Source organism: Centroberyx affinis, unplaced genomic scaffold (genome assembly GCF_046629955.1).
Source record: "Centroberyx affinis isolate AG114_WGS23_722 - 3 ecotype Tasmania unplaced genomic scaffold, CSIRO-AGI_Caff_v1 ptg004340l_1, whole genome shotgun sequence".
NCBI classification, from domain to species: domain Eukaryota; kingdom Metazoa; phylum Chordata; class Actinopteri; order Beryciformes; family Berycidae; genus Centroberyx; species Centroberyx affinis.
Genome location: NW_027282044.1, coordinates 313,058 through 336,814, shown reverse-complemented (window position 1 = coordinate 336,814; position 23,757 = coordinate 313,058). Strand labels below are relative to the sequence as shown.

The 23,757-nt window shown below is 42.6% G+C and overlaps 1 protein-coding gene across 5 annotated transcripts; it reads left to right on the top strand.

Annotated features, from left to right (window-relative positions):
- The first annotated feature begins 1,302 nt into the window (after nt 1–1,302).
- LOC139664625 (pleckstrin homology domain-containing family A member 1-like) lies at nt 1,303–20,276 on the top strand. Of its 5 annotated transcripts, none has more exons than XR_011696848.1 (13): nt 1,303–1,430; nt 5,974–6,221; nt 7,276–7,332; nt 7,464–7,509; nt 10,806–10,903; nt 11,408–11,539; nt 12,298–12,438; nt 13,036–13,104; nt 13,777–13,841; nt 14,008–14,071; nt 14,304–14,393; nt 17,527–17,839; nt 17,955–18,027. XR_011696848.1 is itself a non-coding variant. In XM_071543529.1 (13 exons), the coding sequence occupies exons 2-13, from the start codon at nt 6,081–6,083 to the stop codon at nt 18,333–18,335; spliced, it is 1,287 nt and encodes a 428-aa protein (XP_071399630.1). In that variant the 5' UTR covers nt 1,303–1,430; nt 5,974–6,080; the 3' UTR covers nt 18,336–20,276. The 5 variants fall into 5 exon arrangements, 4 of the variants coding, with proteins under 4 accessions (XP_071399630.1, XP_071399631.1, XP_071399632.1 ...); XM_071543529.1 differs by lacking the exon at nt 17,527–17,839 and adding an exon at nt 11,975–11,977 and having other exon boundaries at nt 17,955–20,276; XM_071543530.1 differs by lacking the exon at nt 17,527–17,839 and adding an exon at nt 16,072–16,145 and having other exon boundaries at nt 17,955–18,321.
- The last annotated feature ends 3,481 nt before the right edge of the window (nt 20,277–23,757 follow it).

Below are 23,757 nucleotides of genomic sequence, written 5' to 3'. Positions count from 1 at the left end.
ATATACTGTGTATATAGGCCCAGTGTAGACATAATATCTAGGCGGATGCTCTAATTAATGTAAATGTATTCAGTGTTATCTACAAGTTTCAGGACGGATGTGGTGCAATAGGCTAGTCCCAAACACGTCATCGGGTCCACAGCAATAACGCAGTCTAAATTATTTATTGAAGCATAATATAGGCTATTTTCTTTATCAGGTAGGCTACAATCTGAGTAGGCTATTCGAAATATACTTTTATAGGGATTAACACCTACCGGTATGAGTCCAGTGGCTTTTGTAGCCTACAAATTTAAAACATGAACAGTAGGCTAAATATCAATTTTCCGAAAAATAATAGAGAAAGCATTTTGAAAGGCAAACCTGAAACCTAACCCACATAGAAATCTATCCCATACATATATTTAATTTAATGTAGGCTACCTTTAAATTAGCGATGAACAAAAGCATTTAATCATTTAATTTTCGTTTATAAGTATCAACAACAGTAAGCAGGCCTGATTAAACAGATCTGGTAATGAGGGTGGGCTTGCAAGAAGAGTTCCTATGATGAATGAATGAATGAATGAATGAATTAACGAACATTATTCAACAGCAACTTAACAGACAAGCAGTAGCCGCGGCTTTTAAACGCTAGATGTCGCAAAACCCCCTCCAGCACTCCGTTACACACACACACACACTCACACACACACACACACACACACACACACACACACACACACACACACACACATTGGACTTCACACCTAAAAGGAAAGAGCTCTCACTCTGCCTCATTTTTTTCTGGGTACCACAAACATCTGTAAAGTTTGTGAGCTATGGCCATAGGCCGGATATGGCCCACTGTTGAAGGTTTCTACCAGGTCTGTAGCACCTCTGTCTGGGTAGAAATTTTCCTTAGTCCTTAGTTAGTTTTTGCTTAGTTCTCCTAATTTAGCTATGCTAACAATAAAAATGGATAAAAACTTCAGTTTTGGTAGAAGTAGCCTATGTTCTCAACATCATGATGATGAGGCCATTACAGCTTCTTAGCTTGAAAAACATGCAATGGTGTGTTTAAGGCTGTAGTAGTAAAAATAGGACAATACACAGGTGAGCACAAGCGTCTCCGCCCTTTTCTAACTAACTACTGTTCAGCTTGAATTTCTCCAGAGACGGAGGTGTGGCTGTGAGGCAAAAATGCAGGAAGAGAGCGCATGCGTGACTGTCAATAAGGCCCGCTTTTGCAGACCGAAATGTGGGCTAGTTTTTTACCATTGAGTGATTCATCTTCTCACTCATAGACCATCTTTGCTTCATACTCAGCAGCAGCCGCACTGGCACTCAGTTTTGGGTCGGAGTGGAGATGGGCTGAGGCAGAGGAGAGATCCAACAACATCGAGACCAACGGCTGTTCAGTGTATTACAGTAGAGAAGGCAAGACTTGGGTAAGCTGGTCCGAATCGTTGAGCTCAATTAGTCAATTAGCTACCGTTTTGATGTTACTCACAGGTAAAGTTGCCAATTAACAGTATACTTAGCTATCAGTTAGTAGCTAGTGGTAGCTATGTGTGTGACAAAACTTATTTGCCTAGCTACGTAGATAACAATAGCATAGTGTTCTTGTTTGTAACGTTTGCTACAATACAGGAACAGCAGGTTTGAGGTGATAAACTAATGTAGCTGGGTGTTGTGAACTGTTTTACAAGTTGTGTGGTTTGCAGTAAAATAGCTGGTTAACGTGGGCTGTGTTTCCAAGCTAAGGCTAGTAAGCCAACGTTGCTGATGCTGCTAGCTGAAATGTTTTGAGCGTGTTGTGACAATCTGTTTTCGAAATGCGAAACGTTAGCTAGATAGTAGAAGACTAAAGATTAACCCTAAACACGTCTAGGCTATTGCTACACCAGTGCACAAGCCACAACACCGAGGACTCACACCTAGCTGCGTTAACCTTAGATAGTATTTGATTGAGATTTCCCCGTCTGTGTGTATCGTGCGAGAATGTGGAAGTTTACTGTCGGTTGTATTGCTAACATAAGACACAGCTAATGTTGCTAACACTGCACGGTGAGTAACTAAAGGCATCTTCATTTTGTCGAGTTTTGGGAATGTTAATACCCACCAGCATATTTCTGTATTAGACAGGACCAGGCCTTACTAAGGAACTGAAGTGTAAGGCCAAAGCCTGCCTAACCTGCAGGCCTTATTTGCTACTTTGAGAGCCAGAGTGACCAGAAAGGACTCTTTTCAGCTGAACTGGACAGACCTGAAGAACTCCTGCCTTTTGACCTAGGCTGCCAATGATCCTTTCTGGTTTGGCCAGATTTATTTCTGAGAGCTGTTTGAAAGAACTAACATTAGTTATTCATTCACAGAAGCATACGGGATACTGTCAACTAACATTTGTTCAATTGACAATGCATATGCGAGAGAAGGAGTCTTGTTAGAAAGCCTTCTTGTTAGCACAAATTACCAAAAGCATCCTCCTGGCAAAAGTGAGGGAAATAAATGATTTTCCTGCCTGCCAAACCCCTTTGTCGAATTTGAAAATCGATGATTGAAAGCCTCAATCTCATTTCAGAAGCTGTTGACTTAATAGAGTAACTCTGAATTGAGAACTAAACTTCCCCTTCCCTCTATGGCCTAGCCAGTCTTGTCTAGTTTTTGTTGTTAGAGAGAGTGAGTTTTGTAGTTGGTGTCCGAAGTCAGATTTCATGCCAGCAGCAGCATGACTGGGCTTGTTAGTGTGAGGGTCTCCCTTCAACTAAACTCTCATACCCAGGGGCCCGATGAAAACAATTACCATCACATTGTCCTTTCAATATGGCTCATTTCACTCATCATCCACCATCTTAGTTGGTAGACTAGTTGTCTTGGAGCTGGAGGCAGACCATTCTGTTGGCCCAAGACTACATTATACTCTAATTCAATTCCCCCACCCTCTTTTACCTCCAGGTTGGGAAATTAACACCAGCCATGTGCCAAATCTTCTAGCCTACCTTTTGGCTTGGCTAATTCTACCAGCCACTTTGGCGGCCAACCATTGTGGAGTTTGTAAATCAATTTAGCTGGTAAAATAGTGAGGGTGGTTGGTGAATTAAATATTGGACTCCATCATTTGTATTTCTCACGCATCAAGTTATTTGTGGTGGTAACAGGCCAGGGTGGGTGAGCAATTGAGAGTCAAGAAATCAATTTAATATATGCAATGCAACAAATACTGTTAACATTTACCAAAACAGGATGTTGTATATGCCCTTGTGCCATAATTCAAGGCGAGCATCCATACAGAAGCCAATTCAGATGTATAAAAATGATCTACTAACTACCAGTAGTGACCGTAGAGGACATTAAGCTACACCGTCATAAGTCTAGACCATCAGACAGGCGGCACCTTTCTTTAGCCACCTAATCTAAATGTGGGATTGTTTCTGAGTGTGGGTATCAAGTGGGAGCCTCCCATCACAGATGTTTCATTGAATTAGGTCCACGACACCTCCAAAAGGCACAACACTAAGTTCTGGCATCCCAAAACCACTCCCCTTATTGTCAAACGTAGGTCTAGTCACCGACACTACAATGTGCCTACAGTTAGGTTTATCCCTGGGTCTCAATGTTACTCAGTCATTTTTAAACTTGCTGTTGATCTCAACAACAAGGCAAATGGGATGACTGACCCTGCTGACTTGAAACAGCCTGCTCAGCGGTTCAAAAACCAAATTATATCAACAAGCTTAGGAATGTAAAAAAAATTATACCAAGAGTGGTGAACATTGTATGGCTCCCCTCTCCGACTTCCATAGCTGTATCATATGATATATAACTCCTGTCTCAGTCATAAGATAGCCTAGATTTCCATATTTGGATCTCAGCTGATATCCTTTTCTTTTCAGCCAGAACAAGCATACCACTAACATATAATATATCAGCAAGCATGCCTCAAACAAACACTAACAATCCAATATATCAACATGCTAACAAATCGGTATACCGGCAAACATACTTCTAACAAGCAATATATCAGCAAGCATGCCATAAACAAACAAAACATATGTTATCGTGTCAGTTTGGGAATGCATCTGTTGGGTCCCTGTTTGATATAGCAGTGGGCTGCTAAATAAGACCATAAAAGGGAAACATTGACCATCTCCTGATCCTGCTGGCCCTTTTGTGATGTTTTATGACCTGGCCTGTGTGGTCAGTTGGTTGCCATGTGATGGCGGACAAAGCCCTCCTTCAAATGCGAAGAGTGAGAGTGAGTGAGTGTCTGGAGGCATGTTTGAGTTAGGAAGAGTTTCTGGTCAGCTAGTACAGCACACCCTTATCTGACCTTCTCTGGAGTTTGACCTTTAACCTGCTGGTCCAGAGTCTCTCTGCTGTCCTCTGGTTCTCACTTTGCATTTCTTCATTGGTCTCTTTCTTTTCTTATTCATCTATCTTTCCCTCTCTCATATCTCTCTGTAGCTCTCTCTCGCACTCGATCTCTCTATCTCATGCATTACACAGCAAGCCCTTGTACTCTCTAACTTCTCCCTTGTGAGCGCAGACAGTGTTGCCTGTCATGGAGTCTAGCATCCTCCCAATCTGAGGGGCTTCGTCATGTTGTCATGGCGTGCTTTTGCAGTCATTTGCTGGGTTTAGGACTCACACATCATGTGAATTGGGTTAGCCTACCTATTTTTTACCACAGGGCTGTGTGAAAGTAGGCCACCAATTGGCCCGGCTACATTGAGAGGTACCTAGCTGATGCTTATTTAGCTTGTTTGGATTTTGTTTTGCACCAGGTGTCTCTTACGCCAGGAAAAGTTAATTTAGTTGTGCATCACTTATAAACGCATGAGCATGCATGTGTACATGTAGGCGCACACATGTCTAAAGCACCTCATTTACAAAGTCACTGAAGTCTACATAGCCTTCTCTCACTCTCACATGATAATCAGTGTTTGTTTAGCATGCATATAACCAGCCATGACAGTGTTGCTCCTTTCTCATGCCTGTGTGTGTCAAATGAGATGACTCGGGTAGATGCAGGGGCTAACCGTGATGCTCTCAGCCCAGAGTCCATGCACAACAACCAGGCCTTTTGTCCCGGCTTTGCCCCCATCCGCCCACACAGCGCTCATAATGTCCCGGAGAAAGAGAGTCTTTATCTTTGCTTTCCAAAGACCCATCTCACTCACATATTTCAGGCTCAGCCCAAAATGACAGCAGCTTAAACAGGCTAATGTAACAATATGCCCACAGTATTGCTACGCCCACCCACGCAGGTTTGACATTGAGATGCATGCATGCGCACACACTCATGTATACACAGAGACACATTAATCATTTACTGTTCTGTAGATTCCCAGTGCGCAGTCGGTTTGTGAGGTGTGTTATTGTCAGCCCCCAGCAGGTTAAATATTGCTCAGTCCCTCCCAGACAGCTCCTGAGGGCGTTTGCGTTGTTGCTTTGTGTGGAACATGGCTGAGCTCAGTGTCTTTTTTTTAATTTTTTTTTTTGACCATGCTCAAGTTGGTCTCAGCTGTGGAGCGGTGGAGGGAGGGGATAGAAGGGGCTGGCCAGAGGCTCGCCAAATGGGATGAGAGAGAGGGAGAGAGTGGGAGGGAGGAGATGACTTCAAGAGAAAAGAGTGTGAGAGGGAGAAAGAAAACAAGCAACCAAGGGTGGGTGTAGGAGATAGCAGAGAGAGTGAAAAAGGACGGTGAGTGTTAGAGGAAAGAGGGACTGGGAGAAAGAGCAGGAGAGTGAGAGAGTGGGTGAGGCTGATATAAAAGGATAAAGGCGGGGTTGTGGTTTGTGTCACATGATCCCCTGGCAGGCAGTAGTGTGGCGAGCTCCAGGTGGCAGAGAGACCAGAGAGGGAGAGAGAGAGAGAGAGCGGGAGCGGGAGAAGCTGGCAAGGCTCACCACAAAGAACACTGAAATTCCTCATTTACTCCCCCCCTCCTCACACATCCCCCTCTCCACTTTCTTCTGTCTTCCCTTCAGGATTTTCTTCCCACTCCCGTTTGCCCCCACTGCCTAGCACCACCTCCTCCTCTCCTGCTCCTCTCCAGTCCTGGCCTCAGTGGGCCAGGGAATGTCCCGGCGCCGAGATGCCTTATGTGGACCGGCAGAACCGCATCTGTGGCTTCCTGGACATCGAGGAGAACGAGAGCAGCGGCAAGTTCCTGCGTCGTTACTTCATACTGGACACACAACAGGGCAGCTTGGTCTGGTTCATGGACAACCCACAGGTAATTACACAGGGTGATGATAGCTTAGCTCTTAGCCATCTGATTGGTGACAACGTCCAGGTAACTGCAGCAGAGGCATAGTTTTCAGCAAACTGTATAGACAACCCACAGGTAACTACAGATGAGCTAATGTTAGTTAGCTGCGTAGGCGCCCTACAGCTAAAAACAGAGGCTAAGGTTGGCTTAGCTGTTAGCAATCTGGATGAGCACTTCACATGCAACTACAGGCTAACTGAAGGCTAACATTAGCTAAGCTGTCTGCTTGCAATATGAACACAAAGCTAAGTACAGGCTAACCTTGTTCTCACTGCACAGCCTCACAAGGAGGGGAGAACTAGCATTATGCAGACTAGTTGATAGCAATTAGGAAGCACAGACTACAGGTACAGGAGTAGGACAGTGGCGACAGTGTGGCTGTTTTGTAGTTGTCAGCATTTAGACGACTGTGTAAATCTGCTAGAAGCAGGATAGGTCCAACTCATAGTGGGACTTTCAAAATACAATTGTTGTTTGCATTTTGGATCCCAGCATTCTGGTCCAAGTTGTAAGCACTGATGTTTGCAGTGACCACAGTGGCAATCTTTTTATGCTCTGTGACCCTAGGTGTGCATACAGTTATTAGAGCGTAACACTTCCCTTTGTACATCATGCTGGGTAGAGACGCTGTATTTGTCAGTGTTCTGTTACATTACTTATTCATAAATCATGTAGGGCAGGAGATATTTTAAATTATTCAGTCCTGTTCTTTTTATAGATTTAAAAAAAATGAAATTTTAATGATGTTGAATCCAGATCTCCTAGTTTCAAAACTACGGCAAGACATTGGCTGCACTCCATGACAATTAACTTCAAAGTATATATATATATATATATATATATATATAGTATATATATTGACTCACTTTGCTTCACTCTCCCACTTTATCACCTTCTGCTATTTTCCACAGCTAAGGCTCTTACCATAACAAACTATTTTTATTTTGAATTGCTATTTTTATGTTTTTCCTTCCTTTGCAACAATTTTGTTTCTCACCCATTGCTCTTCTCTGCACAGAACCTGCCTGTTGGTGCAGACTGTGTTGGCTCCCTCAAGCTCACCTACATCTCTAAGGTAAGCAAAAATATTGCCACCACAGCTTATCTGATACTAACCTCCTGATAAGAATATGTATAAATAGAATATTGATTTATTCCGGTGAACTGGTAGTTGACAACCGTGACCCTTGTCCTCTTTCCTCGTAGGTCAGCGATGCGACTAAGCTGAGGCCTAAGGCAGAGTTCTGCTTTGGTAAGAATACACACACTGTCATAACCTCTCTTGCTGTTTTTCCATTTCTGAGCATTACAAACGGATTTGATAGTTTATTTTAGAAACAGGGGTCATACAAAGCATCTGGAAATGTAGGGAAAACAAATTCACCAATTTCTCTGGCTGTTTTTATTTTTTTAAATATGGATAAAACATTTTTTTTTTGTAATTTGTTATACTTTGTCTGTGGGTTTAGACCAGCTGTCACCTATTTGTTGTTGTGAGGAATAGTCCTTATTTCTAGAGTGACATCATGCAGCTAATAGGGGCTGGACAATACGACTGTCAGCATGTATCATATTGAACACCAACAAAGGTCTTCAAATCCATTCAAACAACCAAGGGCGAGTAAAATAATTTAAATCAAAACTTTGTAGGAACCCTGTAGACACTGTTGCCCGCAAGATCTCCTCTTAGATTCCCCCTTTGCAGCAGTGCGTTTCAAACATCAATAGCGTTGGCATGAGTAACCACATATTGACCACACTCACCATAACCAAAGGGAAGAGTGTTTGCTGTCCTTGTCCGCCCTCTAACCTGGGTCAAGCATTGCTCTCCACATGCTTTCCCCTCCATTGACCAGGTAGCCAGTCGAAGCCCTGAACACTGGCTGTTTAGCCAACACACAAAGATGCAGGACACTGCGGCAGGTGATGATCTGGGCTTATATTTATCAAGCTTAGCAATCTTAGGATTGGTTTTGCCATTCAGATACTATCATCCTAATGATCCTAAATACACTCAAAAAAAATAAATTAAAAATACACTGTTAGGACAGTATTTCATTGCTGAGTGGCTACAGGAGTCGCACACATGTTCTAACATCTGAATATAGTTAACATCTTTGGTTCCACTGATTTCTCGATTGTCTAAACACATATCTGTAAGGGCACAGCAAACAGTAACAACCTTGTCCAAGAATCCAAGAGATCTTCGCCTCATGTATTATTCCCACACACTCCTGAATGTCAAAACCATGATCTGCCAATATCATGTCACCTGGCAACAGTTTGTCAAGAAAGTCACTGTTCTCTTTGGCAGGGTTTAACATAACAGGACTTCCCAACCATCACGACAACTCTAATCACGCATGTAAGCACAGTCAATTAGAAGCGTAAAGATCCCAGAATGATCACGACATGATCCTCTAAAGATGGTGACTCATGGCAGAATGTAACGCGGCGTGACGTCACCTTTTGGAGCCCGATAAATGTAATATGTCTTGATATTTGTCCTTGCCTCCTGTCCCTATGTGATGAAGACTAGAGGAACAAAGAATGTTGCATAAACATGAGCTATCATTCCCTAGCAAGCCCCTAGAATAGGCAGCAAACCTCCATGCCTTATTATTGTTTACCACCCCCCTCCTCCCCCTCCCCTGTCTCCTTCAATAGCAGGAAACACTAGCGTGTGATATGAAGTTGACTACCATGACTCTGTAACACGAGTTACTTTGTTGAGGTTTTAACAGGATACCGACATCCTAATCGGAACCCGATTCAGAAAAGTATGAGGATATTTTTAAACGGCTGTTTGTGTGCCACATGTTCTGCTGATATCTACAATTCTTGCTGCATCCCCTCTCCCTTCATGTAATGACTTAAAAGGAATCTTAATTGGCATTTTCTGGAAAAAAAAAAAACACTTTGGAAATGGCTGTCATGCTTCCAGATGGCTTTACAGTAAAAAAAAAAAAGAGAGGCTTGATTGTAGTCTATGGTTGATGGATATGGGTCTGTGTTTGTGCATGTGTGTTGGAGAGATCAGGATGCGTGCGTTTGTTTGTCGTGTGAACTTTGCTGCCCGGCTGCGTTACTCAGCAGCACACATTGTTTTGTGAGTGGGTAACTCTGACTCAGATCTGATACCCCCCCCCCCCCCTCCCAGATTAGCATTCACAGGGCTCTTGAGACCACCACACTATCACCACTACCAAAAAGTTGACCCATCCCAAACATACAGCATACCCATTTAAGCCCTACAGTGTGCCGTTTAGTTGATGAATGCTAAGCCAGATGCTGCAAATATAAAACTAGGTCTTAATTCTTTCAGATTTGAATATTACTACACATTTAAACCCTTGTTTCTTCAATATTTCATAAAATGTCAAAGCATTGTCTTATAGTTTGACAGATTCGACCATGTGATGCCTAACAAATGTTCATTTTAAAATAATTTCTCATCCTTTCCAGCCTCTGCTGGTCCAAACCAGACCGATAGTGACACTTCCCCTTGTTTTGTCATGTTTTATAGGCAATTTTCAGGCTGCAGATTGGTCTCTATTTTCTTACTATTACAGAGTTACGAAGATAATAAACATTTGGACTGAGCGGATTCGTTCTTATTGGTCCTGTGAATGAGACAGCCAGGGAGAATTATGTACAAGGGAGGGAAGACAGGAAGAGTGAGGTCTTGCATGTGTCCAAGAGCTGGGCCAGAATTGGAGAAACACACACACACACACACACACACACACACACACACGCAAGGAAGAATGATCTCCATTGTGCCACAAAGTTTGAACTTTCAGTGCTTTTTACAGCTCGGCTCCCCCGACTTACCAGTCAAGCTTTAATGTAATTTATTCCCATGGTGTAGAAAGGAAATACAGGAGACACACGCAGAGTTTAAGATGGAGGAGAATGAAGAGAGGGAGGTAGATTGAAGGATTTATGCTAGAGAGAGAATGGGAGACATGAGGTCTTTCAGTTCCTAAATCCCGAATCATAGCTAATCAGTGTTTGACCTAAAAAACTTCTTTGTGATTGATAATGCTGTATGCTCGTGTTCGTATGGCTGTGTAGATATGCGCTGAAAAGAGAGTTAGTGCTAGCCTTGAGGCCCCCCCCCCATCATGGTAAGAAGTGGGTAGGTGGGTGTAGACTGAGGTGGCTGACGCTGACTCCAGCTAGGTCATCCACTTGGAGAGAGTGTGTTGCTGGTAGTGTGGGGGAGAGGCTGCTCTTGGCGCCGTCATTGTTCACTTCTAGAAACATCCACGGCAATGGAGCTGTGCTCTCGATACGCCCCGTCGTATTTGCTACACCAGACGGGCAGACAGCCCACTTAGTCAACACCCACTCTGCAGCACATCTCAGTACTAGTAATGTGTTCCATGGTATTTAAATTAAACACAGAATCAAATGAAGTAGTGGATAAAATACAGTTTTAGAGGCCTGATTATGCCTTTCTTTCTTTCTTTCTTTCTTTCTTTCTTTCTTTCTTTCTTTCTCCCACTGTACAATTATTCTCACTGCTCTTTTGTCATCTATCAGTCATCAATGCAGGAATGAGGAAGTTCTTCCTGCAGGCCAACGATCAGCAGGACCTTGTGGACTGGGTCAACGCTCTCAATAAAGCCACCAAGATCACTGTGAGACAGACACACATACACAAAGGAAAAACCATGCCTTGTTCAACTGTTCCAATTTGTTTCTGATTTTTATCACTTCGAGCAACCATTATTTCTTTCTTTTCTGTAGAAATGAATGAGTGGACTGTCTAGCAACCAGATAGGAGTGAGTCAGAGCATGACTAACAGGATGCTGTATTGTTATATTGAATGTTACCACGGTCTGAGGGAAAGAGGAGTATTTCCATTGTTCTCCATGGAGCCTTAACCATCCAGAAAGGAAATGGCTAGCAAAAAGTGTGGTTGCATGTGAAGTTAAAGGCTTGTGAACTTCTGCACATATAGAAGTTATTGGCTGAATGTAAACTAAGGAGGAGAAGGGTATATTCCATCGTGGAACTGGATTCCACAAAACCTCCATTTCGGTTCCTCTGTGTGTTGATAAAAAAGTTTTGCAACATCTCAAAATATGTAAAGTATATAGGATTAAGTCAGTCTTGCGTGTGTGTGTGTATTTTCCTATAGGTGCCAAAGTTGACTGATGGCCAGCAGAATGCAGAGAACCAGAAGCCCTTGCTGGATGGTGTAGGACCTAAGAAACAGGTCTCCTACAAGACAGAGATCATAGGAGGAGTCCCAATCATCACCCAGACACAGGTAAACACATGGACTGCACCACATGTTTGAGCACATACACAAACCTACACTCTTATTATTTTGTCATTTACACAATGTTTAAAAAGGTATTGCATCACAAGACTTTGGCACCTGCAGGGAAACATACACACACACTTAATAAAACCAGAGATTTTGCCACATTTCAAAACTTATCATCACACATGGAACATCAAACAAAGTGTAATTTACAGTAAGTAGATGGAAGGATGTAGGCGAAGAAAATATTTTCTTCAAATCATGTTTGTTTATTGAACAGTATCTTCTTAATAAAAGGAAACAAAAGTTCTGTTATTGTGAAAATTGAATGTTGGCTATGAATCTTCATTAATCTTATTATTATTATTATTATTATTATTACCTTAGCTGCAAGTTTTAACACCACTCCCACAATCATCTTCTCATATTCTCAATCAGAAAGTATTACTCTTTCTGCTGTATCTGCTCATGTCAACATCTGAAGAAAAATCTCCTTTGTTATATATTTCTTTACTTATTTGGGTTGTATATGAATGAAAATGCATATCAACCAAATTATAGGCATATTTGTCACAGTTCACAATCCTGTCTAACATGGATTAGGGCCAATATTTACACTTGTTGTTTTTAGCTAGAGAACTGTAGCTTGCAGAACCACAAATGTACCGTGGGACTGGACATAATCTGCGCTTGTTTTATTTGGAAACGTTGTTGGAACTTGAATGTGGATTGTATTTGTGATGGCGTACTTCACCCTCCAGCATGAAGGGGGTGATGGTGCAGAGGGACCGGAGCGTGAGGCCCTGCGGCGTTCCCACAGCCAGCTGCCGTACTTCCTGGGCAGGCCGGCTCAGGAGCAGACTGTCATCAAGTCTGGCTACTGCGTCAAGCAAGGAGCTGTGGTGAGTTCCTGGTTTCTGCGTTGGTCTGGGTTGGCTTGGGTTTGGGTTTAGGCTTGGGGTTCAGGTTCCATTTAGAAAAGTTCTGATTTAGGGTGCTTATTCTAAAAGCGTCTAAGAATAGAGAGTGCTTTTGGCATGAAATCTACTTCTGAAGTCAGACTTAACTGTGTAAGGTCATGTGGCCTGACCTATCTATCCTAGGTCAGTACTCTTAGAAGTTGTAGTTGTTTTGTTGGGGAATGTGCAGCATTGAGCTTTAAGGAGGCGGACTCCAGAAAAACCTACTGGAACAGGGGGCTCATTCAGCTGGTGGCTCATTCAGCTGATGTGCATACCACTACCAACTCCATAGGTTTGAATTCTGACTCATGCTATACTGCTGTACCTATCCATATCTGCTCATGTGTCTCTCTTCATGAAATACTCAAGGATAGTAGACTGCCCACTCCATAAATAGACACTGTGAAATCTGTAGGAACTTGTAATAAGAGTGCTGCTTTTGTTAGTGTAGCAAATTGTCAACAGTGAAAGATTGTCTTTTGCCAGGAAATTATACAAAAAGGTCTTAAGATTCATATTTTGTTCTATTTTCTCCAGATGAGGAACTGGAAACGACGATATTTCCTCCTGGAAGAAAACTCAATGAGTTACTTCAAATCAGATCTGGTAATTAAGTTTGATGAAGCTCTTGGAAGCCTTCAAGAAATGCCTGTTTTTGGTGGTACACATGGATTGGATTCACCCACCCAGTCTAAGGCAGAGTAACACCAAACACACACTCCCAAGTTCTGACATGTTTCATTCGCAGTCAATGGAATTCAGTGCCTCCACTTCACATGTCCTAGCATGCCTTGTTTACCCTGCCTTGGCCTCTCTCACTCGTGCACACACAGACTCAGACCCTCCTCAAGATGATATTGTGTGTCCCATGACCTGTCCTCGTCAGGATCTGCCCTTATTTGACAGCATTATGTGTCTATTTGGCCATCAACAGGCCTGAGGACGTAGACTCTCTGTCTGTCTGCTGTCTCAAATAGCCAGGTCAAGAAAGTTACAGTTAAAGTTGAGAATTAGCAGTCTGCTATTTCTGGCTGCCTGCTATCCCTGTGAAACAAAAAATAAACTAAGCAAGACAGCCTCATTTATCAAGCAACATCTTGGCACATTTGTATGAAAAGCATTTTTACTATACAAATAAAGACGTTTAACTTGCACTAGATGGTAGTCTGTAAAAACGGGCCTGTGTATTCCTTTAAGTTTTGGCATCTTTCAATATTGATCAGTGCTGTGGTCCATTCATTGCTTGTTCTACACTGTGTTTTCCTTGCTTGCCATCAGGAGAAAGAGCCTCTGAGAATGATTCCACTGAAGGAAGTTCACAAAGTCCAGGAGTGCAAACAAAGGTATTTAACAAGTCTCAGCATTTACCCTATTGTACAAAACCTCCAAAAACTTTTTTTTTTTATATCCAGGGGAATACAGTGTTTCCTTGTTACTGATTTACACTGATTGTTTTTTTTTTAAGATGAGTAAGATATAATCTGACTTTGTTTTCTTCTTTTGTTGTAGTGACATTATGATGCGTGATAATCTGTTTGAAGTTGTCACTACATCTAGGACCTTTTATATACAGGTAAGAGGACATTTTCCATGGTAAATGGGATGTAGATTTTTACACACACATCCCTCATCAGATGTTACCATGCCATGATGCTCAGGCTAAACACTGCAGTTTCCACCCCTCTGCTTGTCTTCATCTCTGTCTGTTTCTCTTCCCAACACTCATCTGTGTCATTCTAATTTCCAATCCACACACTCTCTCTCACTCTTGCTCTCTCTCCTTCTCTTTTCTCTTTCTTCACCAGGCGGACAGTCCAGAGGAGATGCATAGCTGGATCAAGGCCGTCTCAGGGGCCATTGTGGCCCAGCGGGGGCCTGGGAGGTCTGCTGCCACAGTACGTAACACACACTACAGTACTTTACAGCACAGTACCTCAAACTCAGTCATTATGATTAGACTTAAGTCGGATTTGAGTCACAAATGTAATGACTTGAGACATGGGGAAGTTACTTCAGACTTGACTTAGACTTGCATGTGCGTAATTTGAGACTTACTTGTGACCCGAGGTATGATGACCCTGCTAGAGCTGAGAAAAGAAACAACATTACTGTTTGGCCAACCAGGCACCTACACAACCAATATCCTAACTAGTCCAATATTCACAGCAGCACATCTGTCTGATTATGACTCTTTTAAAACTTTTGTCCAAGCTCCCAAGCATTGCAAAGATAGATTATTGTTTACCTCCAGGACTTTCCATTTGAAAATGTATTACAAACAGCATGCAATAATAATTTTGGGAGTAAAAAGTTATTGTGGCAGACAGAATGTGTTTTGACTTTGGGCACATCACTTTCATGATCTACGGTACATTCAAAGTTGTATTTTCAAAGGGACGGGACTACACATTTGAAATTTTCATATTTCTATTTGTCAAGCAAGCCTAGGGCAATCACTGCAGACAGCTCAGCCACAAATGACCACATTAAAGTGATATGTCAACAATAAACTGTAAACTGGGTGTGATCTGTTTTGAATGTTAAGTGTGTTTCAAATTAATTTACCCTGACATGTACCTTTTTGAATGTTTGGGAACAGTAGTAATCTCAGTTGTTCTAGTTACAGTTGTATAGTCAGCCCAAATCATTAGGAAAGTTAATTTCTGTTCTATTTAGCCCACACAACTCTTCATTGAACATTATGATTAAGAACTCATATAGTTACAGTTTGCCAAGTTTTTGTTAGAAGCAGATCTTGCCTTAAATTTTGACTACACAAGTGATCTCTAGCTCCAAAATATTACTATAAGTGCACTACATTGATGCACTCACTGACATCCAATATGACCAGAACTAAACATGACTTGATCCGACGCTGACCTGATTTTTCTTTCTTTATGGGAACTTGAGACTTGACCCTTTTGACGTAGGCGTTGCAGCCACATGACTTGAACTTGCGTGTGGAGGGAGCGAGGCTGACCTGACTCTACCTCTGCCTTCCATCTAGCTGGGGGCGAGGGGTTACTGCACGCTCTGTCCCCTCCTTTTCTTCTTCTGTGTCCAGAGTCTCTTCTGTGTCTACTTTCTAGCATCAAGAATGGCTTGTGGTGTTTCCTTAGTCAGGGCCAAATAGCTGTGGCACAGTGCAGTACTTAAGTTTTATACACCGAGGCCTGATTTTAAAGAACCGCTTAATCAGTTCTGTCTGCGTCCTACATGCATAGTCACGGGCAGTTGGCGTTGGCAGGTGAGGAGAGAGAGAGGTTAAACCAGTTCCTTAGTACTGACTGCAGAGGGAAGAGTGTCCTCTGCTGCACTAGGTCCCTTCTGGTTAGGGTGGAATCAGTATCTACTCCTCTGTGCAGTCTGTTTCTGTACCATTCCCTCTTTCTTTCTTCCTTTTGTGTCTTTTTCTTTTACTCTTGCTCTTGTTTTTCTCTCACCCCCTTCTTTGCTCTCCTATGCCTTTTCTGTCTCTCCTTTCTATCTTTGTCACATTCTCTCCTCCTCTTCCTCTCCCTGTGGGCAGACGGCCCCCCTGCTCTAATCCAGCTTTGCACTGTGTTGTTGCAGATGCGGCAGGCCAGACGGCTGTCAAACCCCTGTATACAGAGGTATACGTCCCGAATCGGGGAGTGCAGCAGCACGTATGTCAGCTCCTCTAAATCCCCCCTTTAAACTAAAAGCTCACCTTTTTTAATACTGTTTTTCCACTCACTGGCTGGCCGTTTTTGGTTTTAGAGGTCATGGGAGCGGATCGGATCTGATGGCACATCTGACGCTCCTTTTGCTAAGAACCAAACACACCCCATGTATGGCTATGACAACCCAACAAGCACTCCTCCCTTCACCCCTTCTCTTGCTTCCCCCTCTTTATCTACTTCTCTTCCTCCTTTGCTTTCCTTCTTTTTCTTTCACACTTTCAGCTCAGCTCAAAGTTTAGGCCCTTTGCACATATGTTCACATGTATTCACATATTTGATAAGACACAAGGTGTGCTTGATGTAGCTTCTCTTGCATGTGATGTCTGTCGCCAGAAGCATGGCAACTAAAATCAAGCACACCTTAAGTCGTTCAAATACTTGGAGCCATTTTCAGAAATATTTTTGCCTAGGTGCTCCTCCCCAAATGACTGAAAACAGCTTTATAGCAATCATATAACCACTGGAAAGACCTTCTGCAGTCACTGCCTCCCTCACACTCTCATAGCTTGACTTGCATAGTTTTCACCTGTCCTCGTCATTATTGGTGATACCTCAGTGCTTAAACTCTGTAACATGCTCATAGTATACTGCAAGTATACAGTACATGTACAATGCACACGCAAAACGCACACCCACTGCACTAACTACCTGACCAGCTCAGCCATGAAAATCTTAGGCCTGTTTCCTGTTTCTGTCTTTGTCTTTATGACTTGGTATGTGTGTCTTTCACTCTTTCTTGTCTGTTTCTCTCCCCTTCATGCCCTGTTATTTCTACCTCTGCAGTCTGCTGCAGCTGTGTACCTGTCTTAGATGTGTGACATCCTGCTTGTCTCTCCTCTTCCCTCCTGTTCGCTGCCTGTATGTCGTTTCTCTTTTTCTCGTACACACATTAATAAGATGAAGGTTTCCATATTGTCTGACACCACAGTGTACTAAATGTTACACCTTTGTTTTAACAGCTTTGATTTGCAGACACACTAAATCTGTTGATATATCCAGGGCTCTCCCCAGGATTTTGACACATGTTGGTGCTTGGGAACTGTTAAGATTCACTAATCTTACTCTTATTAAAGTGATAATTTGTGGATTTACTGATTAGACGTTTCACAAGCCTGCAAAGTCGCAGGCACTGTTTGGGAGAACCCTTGTATCAAAATAAAACATGTTAACGTTGGCAATTATTTGTATTGGACTATCTTGATGCTTTATATTTGGGATGTTGGTCTAACCAACATCTCACCCACTGCTCCATGGCTAACCCTTTTTTGCTTTCACTACTTGTTCTGTTTTCTTCTTTCTTCCATACCCCCACCTTGTCTTTCAGAGAGTGAAATCTGACAGTGAAAAGCTGTGAAATAATGAGCAACCAACCACTGCTTCTTAAGGCACTCTGCTCTTCTTCTGCTACCTGTTGCCACTACCAAGCTATAGTCTGCTGACACTACTACTACTTCCGCTACTTCTACTACTACTACTACTACTTCTGCTACTACTACTACTACTACTACTAATACCACCACCACTCTGTCAATGCTACCTTCTTCAGCGCCTCCTACTGTAACCACCTACCACCTTCAACACCAACTCTACTACAGCTGCATCAGGCCCCACACTGCAGTTCTGGTGCTAAACTCTGAGTCTGTAACTCACTTTTGCTCTTTACAAATAAACTACAGTTGACATGATTCATTGTCTTACCAATATCTAAACTCGTCTTGTTTTCTCTGTGTCCTCCTACCATCTCTGCTGCAGGAACACGGTGGCCGTTCCTCCCCTTCCACATTCTACCGCAGTCCCGCGGGGCCCCCCGTCCCTCGCTCGCCCATATCTGCCATGCCACCCTGCTACCCAGAGTGGGGGGATGCTGTCACGTGCGGCACACGCTCGCAGCCTGGCATGGGACAGCGAGCACTTCATGAGCCTCCTGCCCCGGCCCAGCCACAGCCATGCCCCGCCGCGCCTGTCCCTGCAGGAGACGCGCCTGGCAAAGTGACCTGTGACCCACCCGTGTCCGCCACGACCACCACTGACTCTCTGGAGTCACCGTGGCGACGGCGCAGCAGCTTTGGGCCCTTCTTGCCCGAACCGACCCTGGACCTGGATGACGCTGACCTGCCGGTCAGCCAGGTCTGAGCCCTCACCTCTGATGTTTTAATACTTACTGATCTGGACTGGTATTGAAAGAAATTGCATAGATCAGGAGGAAACACAATGGGGGACTTGTGTTAGAAAAGCAGGCATTGGTTTCCAAGCCAAAGTTAATGGTGGACGAGAGTGTACAACAGCACAAACTAATCTTTTGAGATTCTCTCTTCGAGACACCGTCAGTGTGTAAGAAAAAAAAGTGGGGTCGTCACTGAACTGCACTTGTGTGTACCAAAGGCGACCCACTATTCACCCGCCCTTCTCCACCCGCCTGCTCTTGTATTAAAATGGCTTATTTATTTACTTAGAGTTGATGTTGTCAGAAAAAAGTACCAATTAATTTACTCATGCTGATTAAAAAGCAATGAGAGAGCTTTATTTTAACCTGCATAGGCACACAAAGATTTGCTCAACAATATTTGTGGGGCCAGGGATTTTTCTAAACCACTTTGTGCCAAGTAAATAAGGGAGCTTTTAAGGGTGCAAGCTATTTCCTAATGACTGAAAACAGTGCTCAAATTGAGGACTTGCTTTTCACCACCTGTCTAATCTCTGTACTAATCTAAATTGTATGGTCCTTTCATACACTAATTGTAGCACTCTGGATTTGTGCAATACATTATGAGCCAGTTTCATAGTTATGGGTCAAGCCTAGTCTGAAGGTCATGCGAGTCTAGGGCTAGTCATGAACACATTTCTGTGAAACTGGTTCTGTATGACCAAGTGTGTATGTAAGACCAAATGTATTGCAGCCACATTTAGTTGGTGTACAGTGAGTATCACTCGTTTTAGGTCGCTGTCACATTCAGTAACGGTACCAATGACTGTCAGTTTTATTTTCTTTCAGTTGCCAAACCATTGACTAAAATGTCTCTTTGAATTGTTGGCTAATGTTTAATTCAATCAGTGAAATCTAAAATTGTTTATAAACTGTGTGGATGGGTTGAGGATGAGATTGTTCAGTGGTATCCTCAAGCGTTTTTAGGTGTTCGAATGTTAATCGTGATTACAACCTAGAGTACACTTGAGTCTTCTCCGGTGACAAAAGTGACTCGTTTTTAAATTCTAGCAAGCTGACCATCAAATCTCCCTCTGGTAGTAGAGTGAGATTGTTGTGTAGAAACACACAAGAAAAACAAAATTGTGAAAGCTATCATGGGAGATGCATTGATCCAACCCTCTGAATATTACTGCAGACCTAGCATTACTTTGCTAAGTACATTTCAGTGAAACTTGACCTTGTGAACTAGTGCTCATGACACTGAATGACATGGCAGAGTTATATATAAACAATAATTATACAAGAAACTTCCACATGTATACATTTTACCATTCAAGTTAATAAAAATCACAACAATGGGGCCTGGTCAGGTATCATAGATCAGCCCCGTGCTCTGAGAGGCACCTGAAGTACCTAAACTTGCAGTCCATTGTTTGTAGTGGATTATATGAACCATGCAAACATTTTGGATCATGGTTTAACAGAAAAAGTTCAAGCTCAGACACTTTTCAATTGCATGCTACCATTTTAATGATGATTCCCCACAGATTGGCTTTCTGTTGCTAGATTTTGTTTATCCATGGCTGCTCTGTGTGTGTTGTGTGTGTTACTAAGATAGAGATGATAGAGCTGTGTGCAGGTCAGTGTGTTGTAGGTTTATTCTTTTGGTATGCTTTTAGATGTTTTCTGGTATTGTTCCTTGTATCTGTGTTGCCAAATAGTGAGGATTAACCCAATAGTAGGCAGCTGCCTCATGGTGTTATTTAAAAAATATCCACTGTAGCCCTGCTAAAATAATATAAACTAGCTGTTTAAAAAGTGCCTGCTTCATTTCAGCCCAACAAAGCCAAGCTATTTCAACCCTTTTTCTGTCTTGTGTAATTGGTTTGAATTGTCATTATTTATTATGTGGATGAGTTGAAAGAAATAAACACATTGAAAATGTGCTCGGGTTTTCTGGGATATTATTCAATATTTATTGCTCTTATTCATCTCCTGGGAACACAGTTAACCTGTGGAGAGAAATGAGAGCTTTAGAAATTTACCATTTTGGCATTACACAGCTCTTCCTTTCAGTGGGTTCAAGCAAGGCTCACTCTGCCCTCTTGTGGTGACAAGGGCAAATTTTCACACTGCACTTCATTCTCACCAACATGCCATGATCTCTGAATACAAACAGGGTTCTGAATGAATGCTTGTATTGCCTCCAAAAGCATGCAGATAGCTTAATAGACAGGTTCTTTCACTGATATGACTTATTTATCAGAATGGAAATATATTCCATTGCCAGCGCAAACATACATACATGACATGAAATGCAAAGAGTGAAAGTTCAATCACAAGATAACACAGAATACTAGAAGGGCACTCGGAGAGCGCAGACCTCCAAATGGGTTCTTCCTTGGCCCATGCTCCACCCTCCCATGAAGTTTCATGAAAATCGGGCCAGTCGTTTTTCTGTAATCCTGCTAACAGTCAAACAGACAAACAAACGGCACTGAAAACATAACCTCCTTGGCGGAGGTAATAAGACTCAAAGCAAGGCAAATGAATCAGGCAGCACGATATGCTATGGTAGAATTCAGAGCACTGACCAGGATGGGAGTTTTCTTTATGTTGTCAGTGTCCTGCAAAAGCCTAACGTCCATTTTTTTGTTTTTATAATTCACAGCTGACATTGTCCTCCATATGTGGAAAGTGATCTATGACCGTTAGACCATGCCAAACCACTGAAAATATACTGCAAATTTCAGAAATACATGAGCATCAATGGGAAAATCTTTTTTTTTTTTTCTGCACATATGCAGTTTCTCCAGGACTCTGATGATTTAGTAATGTGAATGAGCAGTCATCTTTCTTCCGTACTTATGAGGTGCTCCTTACAAATGTGGCCTCAGGCTTGATAAGTGTGGATGGATTTATAGAGTGAGGTCAGCTGGCTGGTCATGGAGCAAAACTAATTATGTAATACCTGTCCAGTCAGTCAGATATAGAGCTATGACATACTCTGGGATTTTGTCTATGTTTATATTGTGTGTGTGTGTGTGTGCACATGAATGAGGGGGTGGTGTAAAGAGGCCACAGAAAGCACTAGTAATGTCAACAGCGTATGAACTAGGGAGATGATAAAGGTGGTGTGAAGTGGTTAACAGATGACAAGAAAGGAGAGAGAGCAGAAACATCTCAGCACTCTATCTTAGTATATCTTAGTATATTTCAGTTCTTAGTATATCTCAGTTCTTTATTGGCCTTCAGTGGAGGGAGTGGGACTTTGGTGTGGCTGCAAGCATAGAAACAAATAAAGTCCCAGTTGGTCTCCCGGTGGCCTCCCATAGAGCAAACACATGCAGACTGGCGGGGAGAGATCACACAGACCTCAATGTTGTCCATCCATGGTTATGCACATTGGTCTTGGTTTGAGAATGGGTGTTCCTTGTAGATGAGGTTGTTTTCATCTGCAAATTTTCCCACCATGTCGCGCCTATGCCCTTGTCCTCCATGGGCAAATCACATGCTGTAATGGGTCCGGTAGTGCTGGAGGGTCTTGTTAACTGCTGCATCTACTAAACAGTTTCATTCATTTTTTGAGATCAATCAACAGAGTGTATACTGGCACCATAACTTGTGCAGACAGTGTACTCAAATCTACTGCCACAGAAATTAATGTACCTTCTCATTTTGATTAAAACACATTTCTTGCCACTCAGCCAGGGATTCTAGGTCAAAGTCTACATTCTCCTCCTGTCTCCTGTGCTATTCCGCATTACAGCACAAAGCGGTCCAGTCTTTAACAGAATATGACTCCCTTCCATCCCTTTATGCCTCTTTCTAATTGCCTCTTGGATACAGAGGCTTGTGTTAGCCAAAGCTCCAGCGCGCCGCAGGGGGCCTCGTCCCCCAAGTCTCTCCATCCCCAAGCAGCGGCTCAGAGAAGCTGTCTCTTACATCCAGCCACCATATTAAAACCAAGAGCCATTAAAATAATCCCTGAGCCCATAATCAATCACATTGTGTTGGAGCGCTTTATGACACTGATTCATTGGCCTACTGTTTACTGGACTCTTTTTACAGCTCACCACAGACAGCTAAACCTAACAGAGATGTGTTGTTCGCCTGTACACCACCTATTACTGGCCAAGTCTCACTTAGTTATAACATTGGAATTTCCTCCCTTAACGTTGGCAATGTATGGACCAAATAATTTTCAAGATTAACGTACTGTATGTCTCGAGAAAACAAATTCTCCTTTGATAGAGAATGTGGTACAAATAAGTGACAATTAGTCATCTGATCAATGCTGAGACAAAATGGTTTTGATTGCACTTTGACAGATTTACACTTGGCCATGATTGAGTTATTAGGATATTCCCGTCAGAAGTTGTTTATTTGGCTGCCTGCTGGCTGCAGTTAACCCACAGAAATGGGAGGAGAGCATAATGAATGGAGAAATGATGCACTCTTGCAATTATTCAATTAGAATTACTTTCACTGTTTACTGTAGGCTATGTGTAAGCGCCACATTAACTCCAGAAGTCCCGTAATCCGCCCAACCTTTTTCCGCCGCTGATTTTCCTAATTAGCCATAAGGCTTGAGCTGATGCCAAGAGTGACTAATTCATAAAGGGACCAGTAAAAAACACAAGTAGGAAATAGGCCTGCAGGATGCATGGAGCGCTCTGCAATAAAACATTATGGTTAGCTCTTTCCATCACAAGGTGTTTTTTATTAGTATTTGTTTGAAAATAATTATGGCAGGTTCAAGACCCATTTCAGCAAACATCCGTCCTGCTGAAGTGTCCTTGTTGAGCAGGGAGCAACTACCAGCTATTCTGTAGATGACCTTGACCTCCCTGACCTCCCTGACCTCCCTGCAGGGAAGCAACTGAAATGATAATTTCCCTATGGAGATCAATAAAGGATCCATTTTTTTAATGAATTACACACAACACGATTACTATTTCTGCAATATCGTTACTTGCAAATACTAGGTTTTGTTTCATAGCCCTACTGTAGCCTATATAATAAAAAATAATCAACTTTATTTATAGAGCACTTTTGTTAACACATTTTACAAAGTGCTTATGTTACCTCTATTCCCAGATAGACTATTCTGCTCTATCTTGTGGTATTTTTTTTATACAGGCCTACGGTTCATTCAAGCCGCCGCCCCGTCCAGCTTCTCACTAAAATAGGCTGCTGGAAATAGATCAATAACTCAGCTCTTCCGTTTAGGACGTCACATTACAGGCACCAATCACCAGGCTTGTTGTGATTGTCTAGAAAGTGTATTGCTTTTATAAATGCAGTGCCAGCAAAAACGCAAAGTCGCGTAATGTTGCGCAGTGGCAGTGCGCTTCTGTTAAATGCCTCTCCAGCTGAAGCGACTCCCCCCATCAGCACTACTGAGCT